Consider the following 24,668-nt stretch of genomic DNA (forward strand, 5'->3'; position numbering starts at 1 on the left):
GTATAAATGACGTCATAGGCGGGCGACTGTTGCGTGAGGCGAGTTTTTGTTTTGTTTGTTTTTTTTACGTGGTCTGGAGGACCCACTGGAGGGCAACCTTCACAATGACTTTTTCATGGTACTTGTTGTGGTTAAAGATTCATCTTCAGGTATTTTTTCTGATGTGTTTATGCCATATTGCTTTGTTTCTTCTGCCTGTCTCACTTTGCTAGATGCATCATATTCAGACAAATGTCTGGCCTTACTTAGAGTGTGTTTACTTTTTGTTACTCTTTCCGAGGTCTTAAGCAAGGCTCAAGTTGTCCGTTTTTCTCACACAGACATTTATTTTAGCCACGCCTTCTTCTCGTTAACAACGACGCCAAAATAACGCCGTCAGAACTAATAAATAAGAAAAACAGAACTTACAATGAGTCTGACATCAAATAAAAGAAAACACATTGATTTTACATACATTATCAGAAAGAATCATACCTCAGTGGCCTCACACACTCAGAGGGAATAAAGTTTATTTTCAAGCCGAGACTCAATCAACCTCTTACATTGAATGCTTGCTGTCTCATGCTGCTTACCTTATTCCGTCAAGTATTAATTGTCCCCTAAACAATGTGACCAAAACGGAACAAAAAATATGTTCCCCTCCAATTGACATGGGTTTTGTAATAAAAATCAAGTTAACATACACTTGCAGGAATTACCAAAGGAAATACATTTTTAATCACATTCTATTTAAATATGAACTTCTCTTTATACATTGTATTTATTTACTCTAACCAACTATGAAAGGATTTAACATATATACAATGTGCTTCTGTCAGCAGCTACGCTTTTCCTAACTAAGAGTTTCCCTCTTGTCTCCAACACTTTCCCCACGCATTCCTGAGCTAACATAAAAAGGTGTGTGCCTCACCAACACTCACCTGTGAACAGACGGCCTTTGTCTTTTGAAGCCTCCAGTAAATACTCAAAAAAAAATGTATTCTCTGAACAATTCTTTTGAAATAGATTATTACATTGTAGAACAACAGACACTTTACTTTTGCTTGTCCTTATGTCCATGCAAGATGATGTTACGTTTTAGACGCTTGGCTGCAATGGTTGTGTTCTCTCGGATGCAGAATTTCACACCTTTCCTGATTGTCAGCTCCCAGACCATGGTCGAGGAGCGCTGGGGAGACTTTTCCTTAAGGGGAAGATGTATTGTCGGGGGTAACGCCCTCCACTTTACCCAGAAGTGGTTCCCTACAGTTCCGCTGTTGGGTCGGAATGACGAGGCCGTCGATTCGTTGCAACTCTGTCACTTTATTTATGTTCTCCACAAAGCCAACCGGACATCAACTAAGCCTGTGTTTTTCAACCACTGTGCCTGTGTGCCGTGAGATACAGTCAGGTGTGCCGTGGGAGATTATCTAATTTCACCTATATGGGTTAAAAACATTTTTTGCAAACCAGTTATTATAGTCTGCAAATTGTGTTGTTGTTGAGTGTCGGTGCTGTCCAGAGCTCGGCAGAGTAACCGTGTAATTCTCTTCCATGTCAGTAGGTGGCAGCAGGTAGCTAATTGCTTTGTAGATGTCGGAAAACCTTTAAATAGACTCCCTTTTTGGACCAGTTGATCTGCCGTTTCTTTTCCTTTTCTCCTATGACCCACTCTCCTTTGTGGAGGGGGTCCGGTCCGATCCGGTGGCCAAGGATGACGTACTGGCTGTCCAGAATCGGGACCCAGGATGAACCGCTCGTCCAGAGTCGGGACCCAGGATGGGCAGCTTGCCTGTGTATCGGCTTGGGACATCCCTGCGCTGCTGATCCGCCTCCGCTTGGGATGGTTTCCTGCTGGCTCCGCTGTGAACGGGATTCTCGCTGCTGTGTTGGATCCGCTTTGGACTGGACTCTCGCGGCTGTGTTGGATCCATTATGGATTGAACTTTCACAGTATCATGTTGGACCCGCTCGACATCCATTGCTTTCGTCCTCTCCAAGGTTCTCATAGTCATCATTGTCACCGACGTCCCACTGGGTGTGAGTTTTCCTTGCCCATATGTGGGCCTACCGAGGATGTCGTAGTGGTTTGTGCAGCCCTTTGAGACACTAGTGATTTAGGGCTATATAAGTAAACATTGATTGATTGATTGAAACAGCGGGAGGCAGAGTACAGGTAAAAATATGTCTAATTCTTAAACCAAAAATAAACAAAAGGTGAGTGCCCCTAAGAAAAGGCAGTGAAACTTAGGGAAGGTTATGCAAAACCAAACTAAAACTGAACTGGCTACAAAGTGAACAAAAACAGGACGACAGCAAAGACTTACTGTGGCGCAAAGACGGTGTCCACTAAGTACATCAGATCATGGCATGACAATCAACAATGTCCCAGCAAAGAAGGATAAAAACAACTGAAATGTTCTTGATTGCTAAAACAAAGTATGTGTGGGAAATAGCGCTCGGAGGAAGACATGAAACTGCTGCAGGAAAATACCAACAAAATAGGAAAAGCCACCAAAATAGGAGCGCAAGACAAGAAATAAAACCCAACAGAAAGGACAACAGCAATAAACTCAAAGTAAGTCAGGGTGTGATGTGACAGGTGGTGACAGTACACCTACTTTGAGACAAGAGCTATATTGATGCATGCTTGGTTATGCTTTAAAGTCATATCCATCAATTGCGACAACGACTTTTTACTCTCAACTAAGTTTCGTTTTTTTAATGATTTCTGCTGGCGGTGTGCCTCTGCATTTTTTCAACGCAAAAAATGTGCCTCGGCTCAAAAAAGGTTAAACCACACTGCACTGCGTTACTAACGCTCCTGCACATTAACTGCTACCACTCCCTCACCTCACTTCCCCACTCACTTACTCAGTCACTCCCCTCACATACTGCCATTCTTAAAGGAGCGCACACACACGCATACGTTGCTCTCACAACACTAACCCCACTCTGGATGACAAAACACAATTACACTCCAGCATAGTAATAAACATTAACATTTCCATACAGTTTTGTATGCATCAATATAACTGAAAGGCTGCAGCATGACTAGTAGGAGTCAATATAAGGGGAATGCAATAATGTAGCTTGTAATGCAATTGCAAGAATTTATCAGTCCGTGTGTTTAGTGCACACATATAGTCGAGCTAAACAGCCATGAAAAATATTAGAATCTCCAACACTCAGGCTACAATTTATGAGGAGAAGCAATTAGCATTTTAAAGTATAATGGTAGCTGAGTGCCCTGTAATAACTCCAAACACTCACAGAAAAATACACCCAGTGCATTTTACGCCATTGTACATACAATCACCATTGTCAAGTTGTTGATTTTTTAAGCTTAGAACAGTGGTTCTTAACCTTGTTTGAGGTACCGAACCCCACCAGTTTCAAATGTGGATTCACCTAACCCTTTGGTGAAAAATAAAAGGTTTTTTTTTTTCAAATTCAAGACAACGTTCTATGTTTTTGGTAACACTTTAGTATGGGGAACATATTCTAAGTCAGTGGTTCTCAACCTTTTTTCGGTGATGTACCCCCTGTGAACATTTTTTTAATTCAAGGTACCCCTAATCAGAGCAAAGCATTTTTGGTTGAAAAAAAGAGATAAAGAAGTAAAATACAGCACTATGTCATCAGTTTATGATTTATTAAATTGTATAACAGTGCAAAATATTTCTCATTTGTAGTGGTCTTTCTTGAACTATTTGGAAAAAAAGATATAAAAATAACTAAAAACTTGTTGAAAAATGGTAAATGGGTCATACTTGTATAGCGCTTTTCTACCTTCAAGGTACTCAAAGCGCTTTGACACTACTTCCACATTCACCCATACACACACACATTCACACACTGATGGCGGGAGCTGCCATGCAAGGCCCTAACCACGAACCATCAGTCGCAAGGGTGAAGTGTCTTGCTCAAGGACACAACACGCGTGACGAGGTTGGTAGAAGGTTGGGATTGAACCAGGAACCCTCAGGTTGCTGCCATGGCCACTCTCCCAACTTCGCCACGCGAAAGTGATTCAATTATAAATAAAGATCTCTACACATAGAAGTAATCTTCAACTTAAAGTGCCCTATTTGGGGATTGTAATAGAGATCCATCTAGATTCATAAACTTAATTCTAAACATTTTTTCACAAAAAAATAAATCTTTAACATCAATATTTATGGAACATGTCCACAAAAAAATCTGGCTGTCATCACTGAATATTGCATTGTTGTATTTTTTTTCACAGTTTATGAACTTACATTCTAATTTTGTTGAAGTATTATTCAATAAATAGATTTATAAAGGATTTTTGAATTGTTGCTATTTTTAGAATATTTGAAAAAAATCTCACGTACCCCTTGGCATACCTTCAAGTACCCCCAGCGGTACGCGTACCCCCATTTGAGAACCACTGTTTTAAGTAACAAAGACTTGATTTAGAGTTAGTTGGACACTAGGGGAATATATTCTAAGTGATATAGACTTAATTTATAGATATGAGACGGTGTGGCGCGGTGGAGTAGTGGCCGTGCGCAACCCGAGGCTCCCTGGTTCAATCCCCACCTCGTACCAACCTCGTCACGTCTGTTGTGTCCTGAGCAAGACACTTCACCCTTGCTCCTGATGGATGCTGGTTAGCGCCTTGCATGGCAGCTCCCTCCATCAGTGTGTGAATGTGTGTGTGAATGGGTAAATGTGGAAGTAGTGTCAAAGCGCTTTGAGTACCTTGAAGGTAGAAAAGCGCTATACAAGTACAACCCATTTATCATTTATTTATCATTTATATGGTTAGGGTTAGGGTCACAGTTAGAGGATAAGGCCATGCCGGATAAGGCATTACTAAGAACTTAATGACTAGTTAAGAGCCAATATGTTACTAATTATCATGTTAATAAGCACCTATATTAATGGTGAATATGTTCCCCGTACTAAAGTGTTACCATGTTTTTTTTACTGGTGCACAAAATGAACCATGCATGAACATCACCTTATTCAAACAACAAAACCAACTCAGTGCATAAACTCACAACAAATTAGACACCTGCAAATCAGTCAACTGTTGCCGTATCCGTAATACGCGATAGGGAGAGGTTTGTATTTACACGATGAGTCGGGTGTGTTTTGACCTCCGCCCAACCCCTGAGGCCGACTCACCGAACCCCTAGGGTTCGATCGAACCCTGAATAAGAACCACTGGTATAGAACAATGCACTTAGTTTGAACAGATTACACACTACATTTGGTAAGTGCATTACAAACAGTACAAGTTAATTATTTTCATAAATACCTGATTTAAAGTCAAATACGGTTTATATATTTGAAATAGCATTTGTTGCCATGTTTTTGTTTGTGTGGGCACCATGAAAACATACATTTTGAACGGTTCGTTCATGACTTGCTCATCACGATGACTCTTTGGCCCCGCCCCTAAGTGACGCATGCGCGGAGGATATGCGCTTCGCAACCAAGTCCTCCTTTACTCCACACACGCTTCTAAGCCTTCGGCACATCCACTAACTACACTTTATTCACCCTCCGTGTCAGCATCAACTCCACTCGTCCCACTCAACTTTGGAGATTATGAGGCCCGCTTAGTTTGCTCGTTATATAAGTGCGCTAGTTAGTGTAAAATCAAATGTGAGTGTAATGTGTTGTGATTGTGTGAAAATGTGCGAAAGAACGATAGCAAAGTATGAGGAGGAACTTTGTCCAACAAAAGAGGAGAAGGAGCGACAACATCAACTACTTACTGGACGCTGTTTTCAAGAAACATCAAATTGTGTTACACAGAACAGGTTTGTTTACTTCTTACTCTCACATCTTCACTGACTTTATATTTGATTAATAACACTATATTATTTAATATATGTGTATAAGAAGTTGTGTTGTCTTGTAAAGATGGCCCGATCCAGGTTTTTGCACTTCCGATCCGTCACCGATATTGTTTTTGCACTTCCGATCCGATACCGATACTGGCCGATACTGGCCTATCCGAGCATGTATTAAAGTTTAAAGTTATTTAGCCTACTTGGTTGTCAGATTCATGTTGAAAAGGGTTTTAGAACTCTTGATAACAACTACCCAGAGTTTGAATAATACACCATCCATTTTCTACCGCTTATTCCCTTTCGGGGTCGCGGGGGGCGCTGGCGCCTATCTCAGCTACAATCGGGCGGAAGGCAGGGTACACCCTGGACAAGTCGCCACCTCATCGCAGGGCCAACACAGATAGACAGACAACATTCACACTCACATTCACTCACTAGGGCCAATTTAGTGTTGCCAATCAACCTATCCCCAGGTGCATGTATTTGGAGGTGGGAGGAAGCCGGAGTACCCGGAGGGAACCCACGCATTCACGAGGAGAACATGCAAACTCCACACAGAAAGATCCCGAGCCTGGATTTGAACCCAGGACTGCAGGAACTTCGTATTGTGAGGCAGACGCACTAACCCCTCTACCACCGTGAAGCCCTGAATAATACACAATGTATGGTATTCAAGGATAAACACAAAATAGAAAAAAATATACATGACAAACAGAAATGGCATCATTAAACAGTAAAAAAGTGAACTGTATAAAGTGCAAATAATGCTGTAAACATTATTTTAAAAAAAGCAAAACACACAAACAACCTGAGTGGGATAAAATGTCTATAACTCAGCACCAATACTTGCTCTCGAACAAGTGTAAACTTAAAAAAAAACAAAAAAAATCAATCTACACACTCCTTTCAATTATTTTCCCAAGTCAGGGGGGGCAAACAATTGAAGTCCAAGCATAATGGGGAGATTCTTTCTAACAAAGACGAGCACTTCAAGATGCTCAGGTGTCAGCCTGCTCCTGTGTTCATCAATGATGAGTGATAAAAAGCCTCTCACTCTCAAATCTCATTAAAATGTCTTACAACTTTACCAAGTTGTAACCTTCTGCACGCGCAAAATAAGTAAACCTAAAGCCAATGGCCACATAAAAGCTCAATCCAGATCCCTTAAAGGGGAACATTATCACGATTTCAAAAGGGTTAAAAACAATAAAAATCAGTTCCCAGTGGCTTGTTGTATTTTTTAAAGTTTTTTTCAAAATTTTACCGGTCCCAGAATATCCCTAAATAAAGCTTTAAAGTGCCTTATTTTCGCTATCTTCGAAACCACTATCCATTTCCCTGTGACGCCATACAGGGCTGCCAATACAAACAACATGGCGGTTACCACAGCAAGATATAGCGACATTAGCTCGGATTCAGACTCGGATTTCAGCGGCTTAAGCGATTCAACAGATTACGCATGTATTGAAACAGATGGTCGAAGTATGGAGGCAAATAGCGAAAACGAAATTGAAGAAGACATTGAAGCTATTGAGCGAATAGCTATTGACGCTATTCGGCCATAGCGTGGGTGTACCTAATGAAGTGGCCCATAGCATGGCTGCCTTATTAGCATCGCCGGTAAAATGTGCAGACCAAACGATCAGGACTTTCGCATCTTGTGACACTGGAGCAACTTAAATCCGTCGATTGGTAAGTGTTTGTTTCGCATTAAATGTGGGTATCTAGTTTCAAATGTACATACAGCTAGCGTAAATAGCATGTTAGCATCGATTAGCGTAGCATGTTAGCATCGATTAGCTGGCTGTCACGCCATGACCAAATATGTCTGATTAGCACATAAGTCAACAACATCAACAAAACTCACCTTTGTGATTTCATTGACTTAATCGTTGCAAATGCATTTGCAGGTTATCCATACATCTCTGTGTCATGTCTGTCTTAGCATCGCCGGTCAAATGTGAAGACACTTTGGTACATTCAATGGGGGTCTGGCGGCATATTTCTTGCCAGTGGTGCAACTTGAATCCCTCCCTGTTAGTGTTGTTACACCCTCCGACAACACACCGACGAGGCATGATGTCGCCAAGGTTCCAAAAAATAGTCGAAAAAACGGAAAATAACAGAGCTGAGACCCAGTGTTTGTAATGTGAAAATGAATATAGCGGGTGTGTTACCTCGGTGACGTCACGTTCTGACGTCATCGCTAAAAGACCGATAAACAGAAAGGCGTTTAATTTGCCAAAATTCACCCATTTAGAGTTCGGAAATCGGTTAAAAAAATACATGGTCTTTTTTCTGCAACATCAAGGTATATATTGACGCTTGCATAGGTTTGGTGATAACGTTCCCCTTTAAAAAATACTCCAGTGATAATTTCAACCTCAAATTAGATGAGTGGGACTGGTCCCCTGTGCTCACGAGCAACCTGGTTGAAGATGCTTGGGATCGCTTCAAAACAGCTTTCCTAGCGATACTAAATGATATGGCTCCCATGAGAACAGTCAGGATCAAAGCCCGCTCTGAACCATGGATCAATCCAGACCTATTAGTTGCCATAAAAGACAGGGACAGAAAAAATTTCGAATACCAAAAGTGTAAAACCGAAGTAAATAAACAACCCAATAATAATAATAACCTCAAATCATTCCTTTCAACGCTCAAAAAGCAATGCAATAAATTAAGAAATAAGACAAACAACCTGACTAAATCCTTAAAAAAAAATTATATCAATGACAAAATAGAGGAAAACACAAATAAGCCACGCGAGCTCTGGAAAATTCTCAACAACCAGCTTCCTGGATGCAGCCAGAAACTTAAAACCAGACACACCAACATCAACATCAAGGAGGGTGACGCCCTCATTACAGACAAAATGGAGGTAGCAAGCAGACTTAACACCTTTTTCACCAACATAGCCACAACTCTCGTTAACAAGCTATCCCAACATTCTGGTCGCTTTTGTGTAGAACACATGAAAGCCTTCTACAGAAAGCTAGGAGTAGTCAACAGTTTCAAATTAGAAATGGTCTCAGCTAACGAAGTGCTTAATAAATTGAGCGCGCTCCACCCAAACACCCTCCAGATTCCTCATGGACTCTGCCACCACCATTGCCCCAATAATCACTCATTTAATAAACCTCTCAATCAAACAAGGCCAAGTACCCAAGGATTTCAAGGTAGCAAGAGTAACCCCCCTTTACAAAAAAGTAAGCAAATTAGAACATGGTAACTACCGACCTGTTTCTATTCTCAGTTCCATTTCGAAAGTAATGGAGAAAATAGTTTATGAACAGGTTGATAGATACCTTGCTACTAATAAACTTATGTACAGATTCCAATCCGGCTTCAGAACTAACCACTCCACTGACACATGCCTTCTCTATCTGACCGACCACATCAAACATGAGGTGGACGCGGGCAAATACTGCGGCATGGTCATGCTGGACATTCAGAAGGCCTTTGACACCGTTAACCACACTATACTGTTGGATAAGCTCCGAGCAATCGGATTCGACGAAACCTCATCAAGCTGGATGCAATCTTACTAAAAGGGGAGGAAACATGTGGTAGAAGTGAACGGCACCATGTCCCCTCCCCTCTCAGTAAGCTGTGGAGTCCCCCAAGGCAGTATACTAGGACCTTTACTGTTCCTAATATACGTAAATGACATGCCATCAGCATGCCACTGTGAATTGTTCCTGTTTGCGGATGACTCGGCCCTGCTGGTATCTGGCAAGGACAAGTCACAGGTGGAACAAATCCTCAGTGCTGAACTCCTTAATATTTGCACCTGGCTCGCCGACAACAAGCTATCCATACACTTAGGTAAAACGGAATCCATCCTATTTGGGTCCCATAATAACCTTAAGAAAGTCAATGACTTCACTATAAAAGTGGGTGACATTGTTATCACCAGGAAAGATGAGATCACCTACCTAGGTTCCATTCTAGAGGCTAATCTTTCCTGTGATAAAATGGCAACCAAGGTGATCAAAAAGGTCAACCAAAGAACAAGATTCCTCTACAGAATCTCCTCTCTGGTCAACCAAAGCATCTTGAGGATTCTAGCGGGAACTCTCATTCAACCCTTTTTCGATTACGCTTGCACCTCCTGGTACCCCAGCACCTCCAAACCCCTCAAATCTAGACTCCAAACATCCCAGAATAAGCTAGTCCGGTTACTTTTAGACCTCCACCCCAGATCACACCTCAATCCAACCCACTTCTCCAAAGTGGGCTGGCTCAGGGTGGAGGACAGAGTAAAACAACTTGAACTGAGCCTAGTCTATAAAATCCGCTACATCTCCCTGATACCGAAGTACATGTCAAATTACTTCCTTAACGTAAATGACCGCCATAACCACAACACCAGGGGGAGCTCCACAAACCACGTTAAACCCAGATTCCGATCTAACAAAGGTCTTAACTCATTCTCTTTCTAAAATGGTAATTGGTAAATGGGTTGTACTTGTATAGCGCTTTTCTACCCACTTTTAAGGAGCCCAAAGCGCTTTGACAGTAGTTCCACATTCACCCATTCACACACATTCACACACTGAATGCGGGAGCTGCCATGCAAGGCGCTCACCAGGGCCCATCAGGAGCAAGGTTGAAGTGTCTTGCTCAAGGACACAACGGACATGACTAGGATGGTAGAAGGTGGGGTTTGAACCAGTAACCCTAAGATTGCTGGCACAGCCACTCTACCAACTTCACCACGCCGTTCCATGCCACATCAATGTGGAATGCACTCCCAACAGGTACAAAAGTAAGCGATTCTCTATATTCCTTCAAAACCGCTCTAAAACAACACCTCCAGGCAACTTCAACACTTTACTAATTCCCTCCTCCATTCACATCCCAGCTCCCCGGATTATAAACAACCTAATGTAAATAATCAAATGTACTTCTAATGTATTTACTTGTTTTTATGCTATCTGAACTCACTATGTTCTCTGCTGGCTGTACATATCCTACTAAATAAGACCTACACTGTGTCAATGTCCACATTTCTCTGTTGATGCAATTGTTGATGACTGAAGTACTGATATCAACCAAAACTCCTCATCCCACCCCCGGATTGTAAATAATGTAAATAATTCAATGTATATACTATAATGATTCATCTGTGTGATGACTGTATTATGCTGATAGTATATATTTGTACCATGAATTGATTAACGTGGACCCCGACTTAGACAAGTTGAAAAACTTATTCGGGTGTTACCATTTAGTGGCCAATTGTACGGAATATGTACTGAACTGTGCAATCTACTAATAAAAGTATCAATCAATCAATCAAAAACTCTATTACAATTCCCAAAAAGGAAAATTTAAGTTGATGATTACTTCTATGTGTAGAAATCTTAATTTATAATTGAATCACTTGTTTATTTTTCAACAAGTTTTTATTTATTTTTATATCATTTTTTCCAAATAGTTCAAGAAAGACCACTACAAATGAGCAATATTTTGCACTGTTATACAATGTAATAAATCAGAACCTGATGACAGTGCTGTATTTTACTTCTTTATCTCTTTTTTTCAACCAAAATTGCTTTGATCTGATTAGGGGGTACTTGAATTAAAAAAATGTTCACAGGGGGTACATCACTGAAAAAAAGTTGAGAACCACTGAACTACAGTTTGGTCCACACTCCGCAACAGAAGGTGGCAATAATGCGCCGTGAAGCTATATAGGCGCATGCGTGTTGCAAATACGGCACATGCGCAAACGGATCGGGCAGCTCCGTTGTACAGGCGGTGACAAGGACGTTAGCATTTAGCATTTAGCAGCGCTAAATAGTGCCAGTCTGCTCGCTACAAGACACCAAAATGTTGAAAGAGTTGGTAAAAGAGCGATTATTGGCGGCAGCTGATGAAATATTCGCGCTGTTTGAAAGAACGATAGTGTTGTACGAGGAGGAACTTTCTCGAACGAGAGAGGAGAAGGAGCGACATCGACAACAACTGGAAGCTGTTCGCAAAACTCAAATTGTGCTACACGTTGAAGGTATTTTTTTACACTTTTATCATCCTCATACTTCATCTTTAGCACGACGTTATGTCGCTAATTTACGAGAGAGGTGAAACAGCCTTTTTTTAATATCCCGATATTTTTAGGCCATATCGCGATACACGATATTTATGTCGATATTTTGCATTAGCCTTGAATTAACACTTCATACATATAATCACAGCAGTATGATGATTATATGTGTCTACTTTAAAACATTCTTGTTCATACTGCATTAATAAATGCTCATTTTAAACTTTCATGCAGAGAGAGAAATCACAACTAAGTCAATTGACCAAAACTGTATTTTATTAAAGGCCTACTGAAATGAGATTTTTTTATTTAAATGAGGATAGCAGGTCCATTCTATGTGTCATACTTAATCATTTCGCGATGTTGCCATATTTTTGCTGAAAGGATTTAGTGGAGAACATCGACGATAAAGTTCGCAACTTTTGGTGCTGATAAAAAAGCCTTGCCTGTACTGGAAGTATCAGACGATATGCGCATGATGTCACGGGTTGTGGAGCTCCTCACATCTGAACATTGTTTACAATCATGGCCACCAGCAGCGAGAGCGATTCGGACCGAGAAAGCAACGATTTCTCCATTAATTTGAGCGAAGATGAAAGATTTGTGGATGAGGAAAGTGAGAGTGAAGGACTAGAAAAATAAATTAAAAAGACTATACAGTGGGAGCGTTTCAGATGTTATTAGACAAATTTATTAGGATAATTCTGGAAAATCCCTTATCTGCCCTTTGTGTTACTAGTGTTTTAGTGAGATTATATGGTCGTACTTGTACAACCTGAAAGTCGGCCACGCACCTTTCTTCAGCACCAGTCGACGGGTGGTGGCAATGCCCATCTCTGCCGTCCGCAAGGGACCCTCTTCGAAACACGATCTTTCGAAATGATCGCTGCATAATACACTGTACTTTGTGTGTGTGGTCCAATACATTCCCGTCATCTTTCGGGAATGTAAACAATGAAACATCGGCTGTGTTTGTGTTGCTCAAGGCGGCCGTAATACACCGCTTCCCACCTACAGCTTTCTTCTTTGACGTCTCCATTATTCATTGAACAAATTGCAAAAGATTCAGCAACACAGTTGTCCATAATACTGTGGAATTATGCGATGAAAAGAGACGGCTTATAGCTGTGATCTGTGCTGGAACAAAATGTCCTCTACAATGCGTGACGTCACGCGCACGCGTCATAATACCGCAACGTTTTAGCATTACACTTCCGCGCCAAACTTAAAATTACAATTTAGTAAACTAAAAAGGCCGTATTGGCATGTGTTGCAATGTTAATATTTCATCATTGATATATAAACTATCAGACTGCGTGGTCGGTAGTAGTGGGTTTCAGTAGGCCTTTAAACAGTTATTAAGCAGTGGCACAAACATTCATGTCATTTCCAAACAGAAATTACAAGATTGTCAGAGACATTTCAAAACAAGCTATTAGTGCACTTTTGTGCACGATGTCACTAAGATGACATATCAAAACAACACTAAATTAAAGTGCACTTTTTGTACAGAACGCCACTACAATGGTTAAAAACAAATAAAGCGCGCTTCTGCATGATGTCACACAAGATATTTCAATAAGTGTCACATAAAAATGAGCTGCATATCAATTAGTGTATGTCCTACGGCAGGGGTGTCCAAAGTGCGGCCCGTTGGCCATTTGCGGCCCGCAGGTAGTTTTTTAACGGCCTTACGGCACATTTTAAAAATACGATTGAAAAACATTTTTTAACGTAAAAATTAGGAACAAACGGGTGAAATGTAACAAGAAAATGTTGCTATGTTTACTCTAATAACACAAAGCTGCCATGCAGGCTGTTTCTTTCTTTAAAAAATAATAATGAATCAAAATCAATGTCATTATGAATTATTGACCTATTCAAGGCTCCAATTACGTCATTTTGAATTTTCCACCTTGAGACATTTTTTGGGGGGAAATGTTGCATATTTTGTGTTTGCCGTATAAAAAACTCAGCTGTGTTTTTAAAGTGAGTGAATTTAAGTGAATTATATTTATATAGCGCTTTTCTCAAGTGACTCAAAGCGCTTTACATAGTGACACCCAATATCTAAGTTACATTTAAACCAGTGTGGGTGGCACTGGGAGCAGGTGGGTAAAGTGTCTTGCCCAAGGACACAACGGCAGTAACTAGGATGGCACAAGCGGGAATCGAACCTGCAACCCTCAAGTTGCTGGCACGGCCACTCTACCAACCGAGCTATGCCGCCCGGTAAAGAAGGGCCTAAAATGATTAAACAAAAAACATAAACAACAATAAAACTTATAATTGATGGATAGATCTGAAGTTGATCTCGAGATTATTGTGTTAAAAGTAAACTGTAAAAAAATGTATAGTTTATTTTTTAACACTTTAATAAGTAGGACCCTTTTGGATCCCCAATAATTTTAGTGTGATTTGTTTTTAAGTGTCATTGCTCAAAAAATAATAATGAATTAAAATCAATAGTGTTATGAATTATTGACCTTTTTAATGCTCCAATTATTATATAATCTCAAATATTCCACTTAAAAAATACGCTTCTGCTGTATAAATGTTCCAACATGTTCCCGCTTGAAGCCAAACCACCTCCAGACGATGGACCCCGTGCTGTTTTTCTTGGGAATTAATTCTTCCTCCCGTTGTTACCAGATTCACACCTTCTCTTTCTCATATTACCACTAGCAACACACCGTTAGCATCACAGCTAATGTTACCCATGCTCAGGGAGGGCGTGTGACGTTGCATGCGTGACGTATGTAAGAAGGTGCGCTTGTTTTAAGTCTCTGTGAGAAGGAGAGACAAGAAAGAGGAAGGAACGCTTGCAGTTTATTGCCAGCAGCTGAAAGCAACTGCGTGAAAACGTATACTCGAGTATCACGATATAGTCATTTTCTATATCGCACAGAGACAAACCTGCGATATATCGAGTGTGAGTGAATCGATATATCGCCCAGCCCTAGTTTGACATGTTGTCGATCTTGAGTCACAAAGAGCGTTATTTAGAGATGTGAGAGAATCATAAACAACTCAAACTTGCCAATTTAAATCGGCACTCGTTTAACTTGTTGACTTACTGACCCAGCTACTACTAGTTACGTTACAAATTGAACCAGCTACTATTCTACTAATTGTGCAACTGTTATGACCGCGTTTATATGCAAAAATTAACATCCGTTTCCGGTGTTAAGCCAACTTTCATTTGGCTGTCCTGTCTGAGCTTGAATCACAGTGGTTCGGCGAGGACTCATCCTGTGTTTAAAATTGAAAGACGCTTATCTTACCTGCACTTTTTGGGGTCACAACTCCCGCAGTCGTGCGAGTTCGTGACAGAATCTTCGAGCCGGAAAGTGACCTCGCTGCGACGCCTGTCGACGACCTTTTTGGACTGCACATTTCCTGGAGGACATGAAGGCCAGGTTTGTGCGGTTCCAACTAGGGCCGGGGGATATATCGATAGACTCGATGTATCGCATGTTTGTCTCTGTGCGATATAGAAAATGACTGTATAGTGGTATTGGAGTATAAGTTCTCACGCAGTTGCTTTTAGCTGCGGGCATTACACTACAGGCTCTTCCCACTCTTTCTTGTCTGTCATTCTCACAGACGTAAACCAAGCGCACCTTCTTACACACGTCACATGTGCAACGTCACATGCTCCCGTTAGCTTGCTAACGGTGTAATGCAGATGGTAATAAGAGAGAGAGAAAGTGCGAATCTGGTAACAAATGGAGGAAGAATTAATTTCCCAAGAAAAACAGCACAGGATCCATCGTCAGGCGGTGGTTTGGCTTCAAGCGGGAATATGTTCAACATTTATGCGGCAAAAGCGTTGCTACAAAAAGTAGCAGCACTGTTAATGTAGCATCATTTGAAAAGCCACCCACTAGAGAATAAAGAGTGCTTGAAACTCTGCATGTCAACATCACCAGCCAGTGCCACACCAACAAAATGCCGAAGCCACTATTTCCAAATCAACACCGTATGGAAAAAAAAAAGTCAACAACAGAGGGAGACAACGTCCGCAGTAACCTATTATGCACCTCATTTTTATTTGACAGTTATTGAAATATCCTGTGTGACATCATGCACAGAAGTGCACTTTATCAGTTTTTAACTATTGTAATGATGTTCTGTACAAAATCTGCACTTTAATTTAGTGTTGTTTTGATACGGTGACAAAAAAAAGTCAACAACAGAGGGAGACAACGTCCGCAGTAACCTATTATGCACCTCATTTTTATTTGACAGTTATTGAAATATCCTGTGTGACATCATGCACAGAAGTGCACTTTATCAGTTTTTAACTATTGTAATGATGTTCTGTACAAAATCTGCACTTTAATTTAGTGTTGTTTTGATACGGTGACATCATTCACAAAAGTGCACTTATAGCTTGTTTTAAAATGCCTCTGACAATCTTGCAATTTCTGTTTTGGAAATGACATGAATGTTTGTGCCACTGCTTAATAACTGTTTAATAAATACAGTTTTGTTCAATTGACTTAGATGTGTATTACCTCTGCATGAAAGTTTAAAATGAGCATATATTAATGCAGTATGAACAAGAATGTTTTCATGTAGACACATAGAATCATCATCCTGCTGTGATTATATGCATCAAGTGTTAATTCAAGGCTAAGGCCAAATATGGAGATATACAGTATATCGTGTATCGTGACATGGCCTAAAAATATTGAGATATTAATAAAACTCTGTATCGCCCAGCCCAAGGCAAGCCCGTCCCTTCTCTCTCAAGTCCGGCCGATACCAACTCCCAAGCTAGTGTCCGTTTCTCGGCTTCTTAAAGACCAAGCCTACTCCTACCCCGAGGCTTTCCAAAGCCCGGGCTTTGTTCGTGCGTGCTCCACGGCTGTCAAAGGCCCAAACGCCGACTACTCCTCCCTTTAAGATTTGCAGCGTCTTCCTGTGCTGGCGCCTCATCAGGTTGAAACGACACTTCTTGCTGCTCTGGAGCCCACAGCGCTGTCCATCCTATTGGGACTAAACACGGAATGTGTTGTTGTCAGTCCTCCTGGCCCTCTATCGCCCTTCCCTGGCTTGTAGGTTGGGGGACTCCACCGACCAACAGCTCCTTCCTTCGATAAAAAGAAAGCGCCTGGTATCCGCTTTTTGAGGAGGGGGCTACCACTAGCAGCTATGCGGGGGAGGATGCACAGCTACACTACATTGCCAAAAGTATTTGGCCACCCATCCAAATGATCAGAATTATGGTGTGGGCTACTTTTTCAGGAGCTGGGCTTGGGCCCTTAGTTCCAGTGAAAGGAACTTTGAATGCTCCAGGATACCAAAATATTTTGTTTTTGTTCTACTTATTTAATACTCGTACTTAACATGACATCTCATGGACAAAGATAAGACCTTCTGGAGGAAGGTTCTGTGGTCAGATGAAACAAAAATTGAGCTGTGTGGCCACAAAACCCAGCAATATCTTTGGAGGAGAAAAGGTGAGGCCTTTAATCCCGGGAACACTAAACCTACCGTCAAGCATGGTGGTGGCAGTATTATGCTCTAAGCCTGTTTTGCTGCCAATGAAACTGGTGTTGAAAAAACAAGGCCATGTCAGAAAACTGAACTGCACCAATTTTGTCAAGAGGAGATGTCAAAAATTCAGCCAGAAGCTTGTGAATGGCCACCAAAAATGCTTTATTGCAGTGAAACTTGCCAAGGGACATGTAACCAAATATTAACATTGCTGTATGTATACTTTTGACCCAGCAGATTTGCTCACTTTTTCAGTAATAAATTCATAAAAGAACCAAACTTCATGAATGTTTTATGTGACCAACAAGTATGTGCTCCAATCAATCTATCACAAAAAAATAAGAGTTGTAGTAATTATTGGAACCTCAAGACAGCCATGACATGATGGTCTTTCAGAGTGTATGTAAACTTTTGACCACGACTGCAGATATATTTCAGCCTAGCAACCATAACATAACTTAAAAGAACACAAACAAACTACAAACCCCGTTTCCATTTGAGTTGGGAAATTGGAATACAATGATTTGCAAATCCTTTTCAACCCATATTCAGTTGAATGCACTACAAAGACAAGATATTTGATGTTCAAACTCATAAACTTTATTTTTCTTTTGCAAGTAATAATTAACTTCAAATTGTATGGCTGCAACACGCGCCAAAGTGGTTGGGAAAGGGCATGTTCACCACTGTGTTACATCACCTTTTCTTTTAACAACACTCAATAAACGTTTGGGAACTGAGGAAACTAATTGTTGAAGCTTTGAAAGTGGAATTCTTTCCCATTCTTGTTTTATGTAGAGCTTCAGTCGTTAGATAGTCCGGAGTCTCCGCTGTCGTATTTTACGCTTCACAATGCGCCACACATTTTCGATCGGACACAGGTCTGGACTGCAAGCGGGCCAGGAAAGTACCCACACTATTTTTTTACGAATCCACGCTGTTGTAACACGTGCTGAGTGTGGCTTGGCATTGTCTTGCTGAAATAAGCAGGGGCATCCATGAAAAAGACGGCGCTTAGATGGCAGCATATGTTGTTCCAAAACCTGTATGTACTTTTCAGCATTATTGGTGCCTTCACAGATGTGTAAGTTACCCATGCTTTGGGCACTAATGCACCCCCATACCATCACAGATGCTGGCTTTTGAACTTTGGGTCGATAACAGTCTGGATGGTTATTTTCCCCTTTGGTCCGGATGACACAAAGTTAGAATATTTCCAAAAACAATTTGAAATGTAGACTTGTCAGACCACAGAACACATTTTCACTTTGCATCAGTCCATCTTAGATGATCTCAGGCCCAGAGAAGCCGGTGGCGTTTCTGGATGTTGTTTGTAAATGGCTTTCGCTTTGCATAGTAGAACTTTAACTTGCACTTACAGATGTAGTGACAAACTGTATTTAGTGACAGTGGTTTTCTGAAGTGTTCCTGAACCCATGTGGTGATATCCTTTAGAGATTGATGTCGGTTTTTGATAGAGTGCCGTCTGAGGGATCGAAGGTCACGGTCATTCAATGTTGGTTTCCAGCCATGCCGCTTACGTGGAGTGATTTCTTCAGATTCTCTGAACCTTTTGATTATATTACGGACCGTAGATGTTGAAATCCCTAAATTTCTTGCAATTGCACTTTGAGAAACGTTGTTCATAAACTGTTTGACTATTTGCTCACGCAGTTGTGGACAAAGGGGTGTACCTCGCCCCATCCTTTCTTGTGAAAGAGTGAGCGATTTTTGGGAAGCTGTTTCTATACCCAATCATGGCACCCACCTGTTCCCAGTTAGCCTGCACACCTGTGGGATGTTCCAAATAAGTGTTTGATGAGCATTCCTCAACTTTATCAGTATTTATTGCCACCTTTCCCAACTTCTTTGTCACGTTTTGCTGGCATCAAATTCTAAAGTTAATGATTATTTGCAACAACAAAAAAATGTTTATCAGTTTGAACATCAAATATGTTGTCTTTGTAGCATATTAAACTGTATGTGTTGAAAATGATTTGCAAATCATTGTATTCAGTTTATATTTACATCTAACACAATTTCCCAACTCATATTGAAACAGGGTTTGTAATGGGATCTATTGTCCTTAGTTCACGCTGAATTCTGCTCTCAAACACTATCAATATATGATGAATAAACCCGGCTGCATCACCCAATTTTTTCTTTAACAAATCAAATGTTCAAACATTTTACAAAATGATTGCTGCAGACACGAGCGTGGTTCCGACTGTACTCCACAAGATGAAAGCTACACGTGTGAGAACCATTCCTCTTGACACGCTTTCGTAGATTGCCTCATTTGTATTTCCTTAATGAACCCCTTATTTTTGCACTCCAGGAAAGCGTTTTCCTATCTCTCGATTTGATCGCTTGTAACACACAAGAAAAGCACAGCAAAGTGTAATTTTCAGCTGCAACTCTTCACATACCAACGCGTCTTCCACTTGATTTATCGCTATGTTCAAGCTTGTTTGCCCGCCATGTATATTACAAAACAGATAAAATGTCACATGCAACCCAGCAAAACTTAAGTTTTGACCAATGATGATTCAACGAACAGTCAAAAGAAAAGCAATTCCATGTTTCAGCTAAAGTTTGTTTGTGTCCTTAAGGCAGCCAGCAGCTGATTGGTCATCAAGAAGAGCGTCCTCCGAAACTACAGGATGGAATCTCCACTTTCGACCAGGATGATTTACGGCCCCCCGAAATTAAAAAGGAAGAGGAGGAACACGATATCAGTCAGTCAGGAGAAGAGTGTCTTCTTCGGCTTCATGAGGCTGATCTCACCAAGTTGCCTCTGACTGGTGTCTCTGTGAAGACTGAAGAACATAAAGACAAAACACAAGTTCACAACCTCTTTGCTCCGCTATCAGATAATGCCGACATAACATCACAATGTACAGTGGATGAAGACGAGAACAACACCCAAGAACCTTTTAGCAGCGATACAAACTGTGATGGTGATGTGTGGACTCACATTAACAAATACCCTGAATGCTCTGAAGAGAAGTCCGGTAAAAAAAGTTTTATCTGCTCATTTGGTGCCCAGAGCTTTTGTAATACCATGGATTCTGCTCCATACATGAAGACACAAACAGGACAAAAACCTTTTGGTTGCTCCGTTTGCCACAATAGTTTTTCTCAGAAGTCCACCTTGACTTTACACATGAGAACACACACAGGAGAAAAACCTTTCAGTTGCTCCGTTTGTTGCAATAGTTTTTCCCAGAAGTCCACTTTGACTGCACACATGAGAACGCACACGGGAGAAAAACCTTTCAATTGCTCAGTTTGCGGCGATACATTTTCCCAGAGGGGCTCTTTGACTGCGCACATGAGAATACACACAAGCGAGAAACCTTTTATTTGTGCAGTTTGCGGTGATAAATTTTCTCGAAGGTCCAGCCTCAAACTACACATAAGAACACACACAGGAGAAAAACCTTTCATTTGTTCAGTTTGCGGTAATACATTTTCTCGAAGGTCGAGCCTTAAATGTCACGTGAGTAAACACACAGGAGTAAAACCTTGTATCTGCTCCGTTTGCGGAAAAATATTCTCTGAGAAAAAAAATATGGTATCTCACATGAGAACACACACTGGAGAGAAACTTTTTATTTGCTCAGTTTGTGGTGATACATTTTCCCGGCAAGACAGATTGAAATTACACATGAGAAAACACACAGGAGAGAAATCTTATAGTTGTCCATTTTGTGATCAAGGTTTTTATGATGAGCAAAGTTTGACAGCACACATGTCGACACACAGTGGAGAATAAATGTTTTCCTGTCAAATTGTGTGCTATAAGATTGTCAAGTTGTGGAAGTGGAATGTCTCATGTGAAAATTAGTAGTAGTACAAGTAAAAATAATAGTTGTACATCACTTAGGTAGTGATGATCTGTTGTGTGTATGATACCAGATTCCCTCATGAGTTCCAGGCTAGTGTGCCACCAAGAACAGCAGCTACATTATTTTAAATCAACTCTGAAGCAAAGAAAAAAATGTTGATTAACAAGGTCAGACATTCTGGTTGGTTGAAGACAGAATAAATGGAGTTTTCCCTCACATCAAAAGTGTGTTTGGTAGATTACCTGTCTTTGTGATGGCTCCAAGATTTTCTTCATCAGTTAAAGGCTTACTGAAATGAGATTTTCTTATTCAAACGGGGATAGCAGGTCCATTCTATGTGTCATACTTGATCATTTCGCGATATTGACATATTTTTGCTGAAAGGATTTAGTAGAGAACCTCGACTATAAAGTTTGCAACTTTTGGTCGCTAATAAAAAAGCCTTGCATGTACCGGAAGTAGCAGACGATGTGCGCGTGACGTCACGGGTTGTGGAGTTCCTCACATTGTTTACAATCATGGCCGCAAGCAGCGAGAGCGATTCGGACCGAGAAAGTGACGATTTCCCCATTAATTTGAGCGAGGATGAACTAATCGTGGATGAGGATAGTGAGAGTGAAGGACTAGAAAAAAAAAAAAAGAGAGTGCAGTGGGAGCGATTCAATGTTATTAGACACATTTACTAGGATAATTCTGGAAAATCCCTTATCTGCTTATTGTGTTACTAGTGTTTTAGTGAAATTATATAGTCGTACCTGAAAGTCGGAGGGGTGCGACCACGGGTGTGGTAACCGCCAGTGTCTCTGAGGGAAGCCACGTTTCCAAAACGAGGCGAAGCGAAGGGGCCGGGCTGAGCTTTTTTTCCCCCTCCTCAATGGTGGAAGCATCCCACGTTCGGGGGCGGCCGGTCGGAGGGAGGCAGGAGAGTCGCAACTGCCTCTTTGACAGGTGCACGAGCAACGACGCAAGCTCCGCTTATGTCTACGATAAGAGCCGACTTATTACCACAATTTTTTCACCGAAACCTGCCGGTTGACGTGGCAGAGAACCATGTTCGCTTGACCGCTCTGTTCCATATTCAAGCTTCACTTTCGGGAATGTAAACAAGAAAACACCGGCTGTGTTTGTGTTGCTAAAGGCGGCCGCAATAGACCGCTTCCCACATACATCTTTCTTCTTTGACTCCTCCATTATTAATTGAACAAATTGCAAAAGATTCAGCAACACAGATGTCCAGAGTACTGTGTAATTATGCGATTAAAGCAGACTACTTATAGCTGGGATCGGGCTGGAACAAAATGTCCGATACAATCCGAGACGTCACACGCACGCGTCATCATACCGCGACGTTTTCTACAGGATACTTCACGCAAGTTTCAAATTGCAATTTAGTAAACTAAAAAGGCCGTATTGGCATGTGTTGCAATGTTAATATTTCATCATTGATATATAAACTATCAGACTGCGTGGTCTGTAGTAGTGGGTTTCAGTAGGCCTTTAATAAAAGGAGCTGTAAATTACACATCAAGTACATAAAACATAATATATTTCCCTATTGAATAAGGTAAAATAACTCCTAAATCAAAAAGTCACTTCATACTCTGAATTGCTCATTGGTGTTATTGTAACGACATGTGTTTCAAATTATTTAGGCCTTTATCGTGTACGTAAAAAGTCAGACATTTGTATGCCATTATTAAGATTGTTATTGATCCAATGTTGATGTTCCTCTTTCATGTTTAAAAGCCACATACAATATTAACTGTCCTTTGTTCATGCACATTAATGTTTATCAAGTGTGTTCATTAAATCAATATATTCTTCTGACACTGCATTTATTTTACTTTTATGTCGAAATCAAGCTAATTCCATGTGTATCAAATGCACCGTAAGTGTCAGATCAATTTAATCACAGCTCTTTAAGTACTGTTAACATGTTAAAAAGTAAATCTGTCTTTTTTTATTTGCTTTGTCTGTAACTCCAAACTATGTGGTGCCTGCCAAAAAGTGATTCAAATCAACATTTTGATACCGACAAATATTTTCTGTGCATCAATGACTATACTCTATTACCATTCAGAGAGTTACATGTTTGATTATAAAGTACATTCTCTACTGCAGGGGTCACCAACCTTTTTGAAACCAAGAGCTACTTCTTGGGTACTGATTAATGCAAAGGGCTACCAGTTTGATACACACTTAAATAAATTGCCAGAAATAACCAATTTGCTCAATTTACCTTTATTAAATAAATCTATATATATATATATATATATAAATGGGTATTTCTGTCCGTCATTCCGTCGTACATTTTTTTTTCCTTTTACGGAAGGTTTTTTGTAAAGAATAAATAATGAAAAAAACATTTAATTGAACGGTTTAAAAGAGGAGAAAACAGGAAAAAAATGAAAATTACATTTTGAAACATAGTTTATCTTCAATTTCGACTCTTTAAAATTCAACCGATAAAAAAGGGAAATAAACTAACAATTAGAATCTTTTTGAAAAAGTTAAAAAAATAATTTATAGGAGATCAACAGTAATTTTCCTGATTAAGATTAATTTTACAATTTTCATGACATGTTTTAAATAGGTTAAAATCCAATCTGCACTTTGCTAGAACAAATTGAAACCAAGCCAAATTTCTAACAAAGACAAATCATTCTAGATTTTTCAGAGCAAAAATTTTAAATGAAATTCAAGACATTGAAATAAGATTTACATTTTATTCTAAAGATTTTCTAGATTTGCCAGGATATTTATTTTGAATTTTAATCAAAATAAGTTTGAAAAAATATTTCACAAAATATTTCGTCGAAAAAACAGAAGCTAAAATGAAAATTTTAATTAAAATTTATTGATTATTCTCTACAACAAAAAAATAAATTTACTTGAACATTGATTTAAATTGTCAGGAAAGAAGAGGAGGGAAATTAAAAAGGTATATGTGTTTAAAAATCCTAAAATCATTTTTAAGGTTGTATTTTTTCTCTGAAATTGTCTTTCTGAAATAAATGAATGTATTTAAACAATTAAATGAATTTATTTAAACAAGTGAAGACCAAGTCTTTAAAATATTTTCTTGGATTTTCAAATTCTATTTGAGTTTTGTCCCTCTTAGAATTAAAAATGTCGAGCAAAGTGAGACCAGCTTGCTAGTAAATAAATAAAATTTTCAAAATAGAGGCATCTCACTGGTAAGTGCTGCTATTTGAGCTATTTTTAAAACAGGCCAGCGGGCGACTCATCTGGTCCTTACGGGCTACCTGGTGCCCTCGGGCGCCGCGTTGGTGACCCCTGCTCTACTGTTTACTTGTTCAAGTACCCTTTCAATTACTATTTTCCAGAAGGAAGTATGAACTTACAATATACTGTATGTCTCTTATTTACAGTTATTCAAATTATCTTTCAAATTTTCTTGTAATCAGACCATATGTTTCGGTATATTTG

General features: G+C 40.1%; 1 protein-coding gene across 3 annotated transcripts; it reads left to right on the forward strand.

Annotated features, from left to right (window-relative positions):
- The first annotated feature begins 5 nt into the window (after positions 1-5).
- LOC133545929 (oocyte zinc finger protein XlCOF6.1-like) lies at positions 6-23,045 on the forward strand. 3 transcript variants are annotated; one of them, XM_061891666.1, is made up of 3 exons: positions 6-149; positions 5,661-5,777; positions 19,980-23,045. In XM_061891666.1, the coding sequence occupies exons 2-3, from the start codon at positions 5,675-5,677 to the stop codon at positions 21,143-21,145; spliced, it is 1,269 nt and encodes a 422-aa protein (XP_061747650.1). In that variant the 5' UTR covers positions 6-149; positions 5,661-5,674; the 3' UTR covers positions 21,146-23,045. The 3 variants fall into 3 exon arrangements, with proteins under 3 accessions (XP_061747650.1, XP_061747651.1, XP_061747649.1); XM_061891667.1 differs by lacking the exon at positions 5,661-5,777 and having other exon boundaries at positions 15-149; XM_061891665.1 differs by lacking the exons at positions 6-149; positions 5,661-5,777 and adding an exon at positions 11,539-11,826.
- Positions 23,046-24,668: the final 1,623 nt, after the last annotated feature.

Source organism: Nerophis ophidion, linkage group LG29 (assembly GCF_033978795.1).
Source record: "Nerophis ophidion isolate RoL-2023_Sa linkage group LG29, RoL_Noph_v1.0, whole genome shotgun sequence".
NCBI classification, from domain to species: Eukaryota; Metazoa; Chordata; class Actinopteri; order Syngnathiformes; family Syngnathidae; genus Nerophis; species Nerophis ophidion.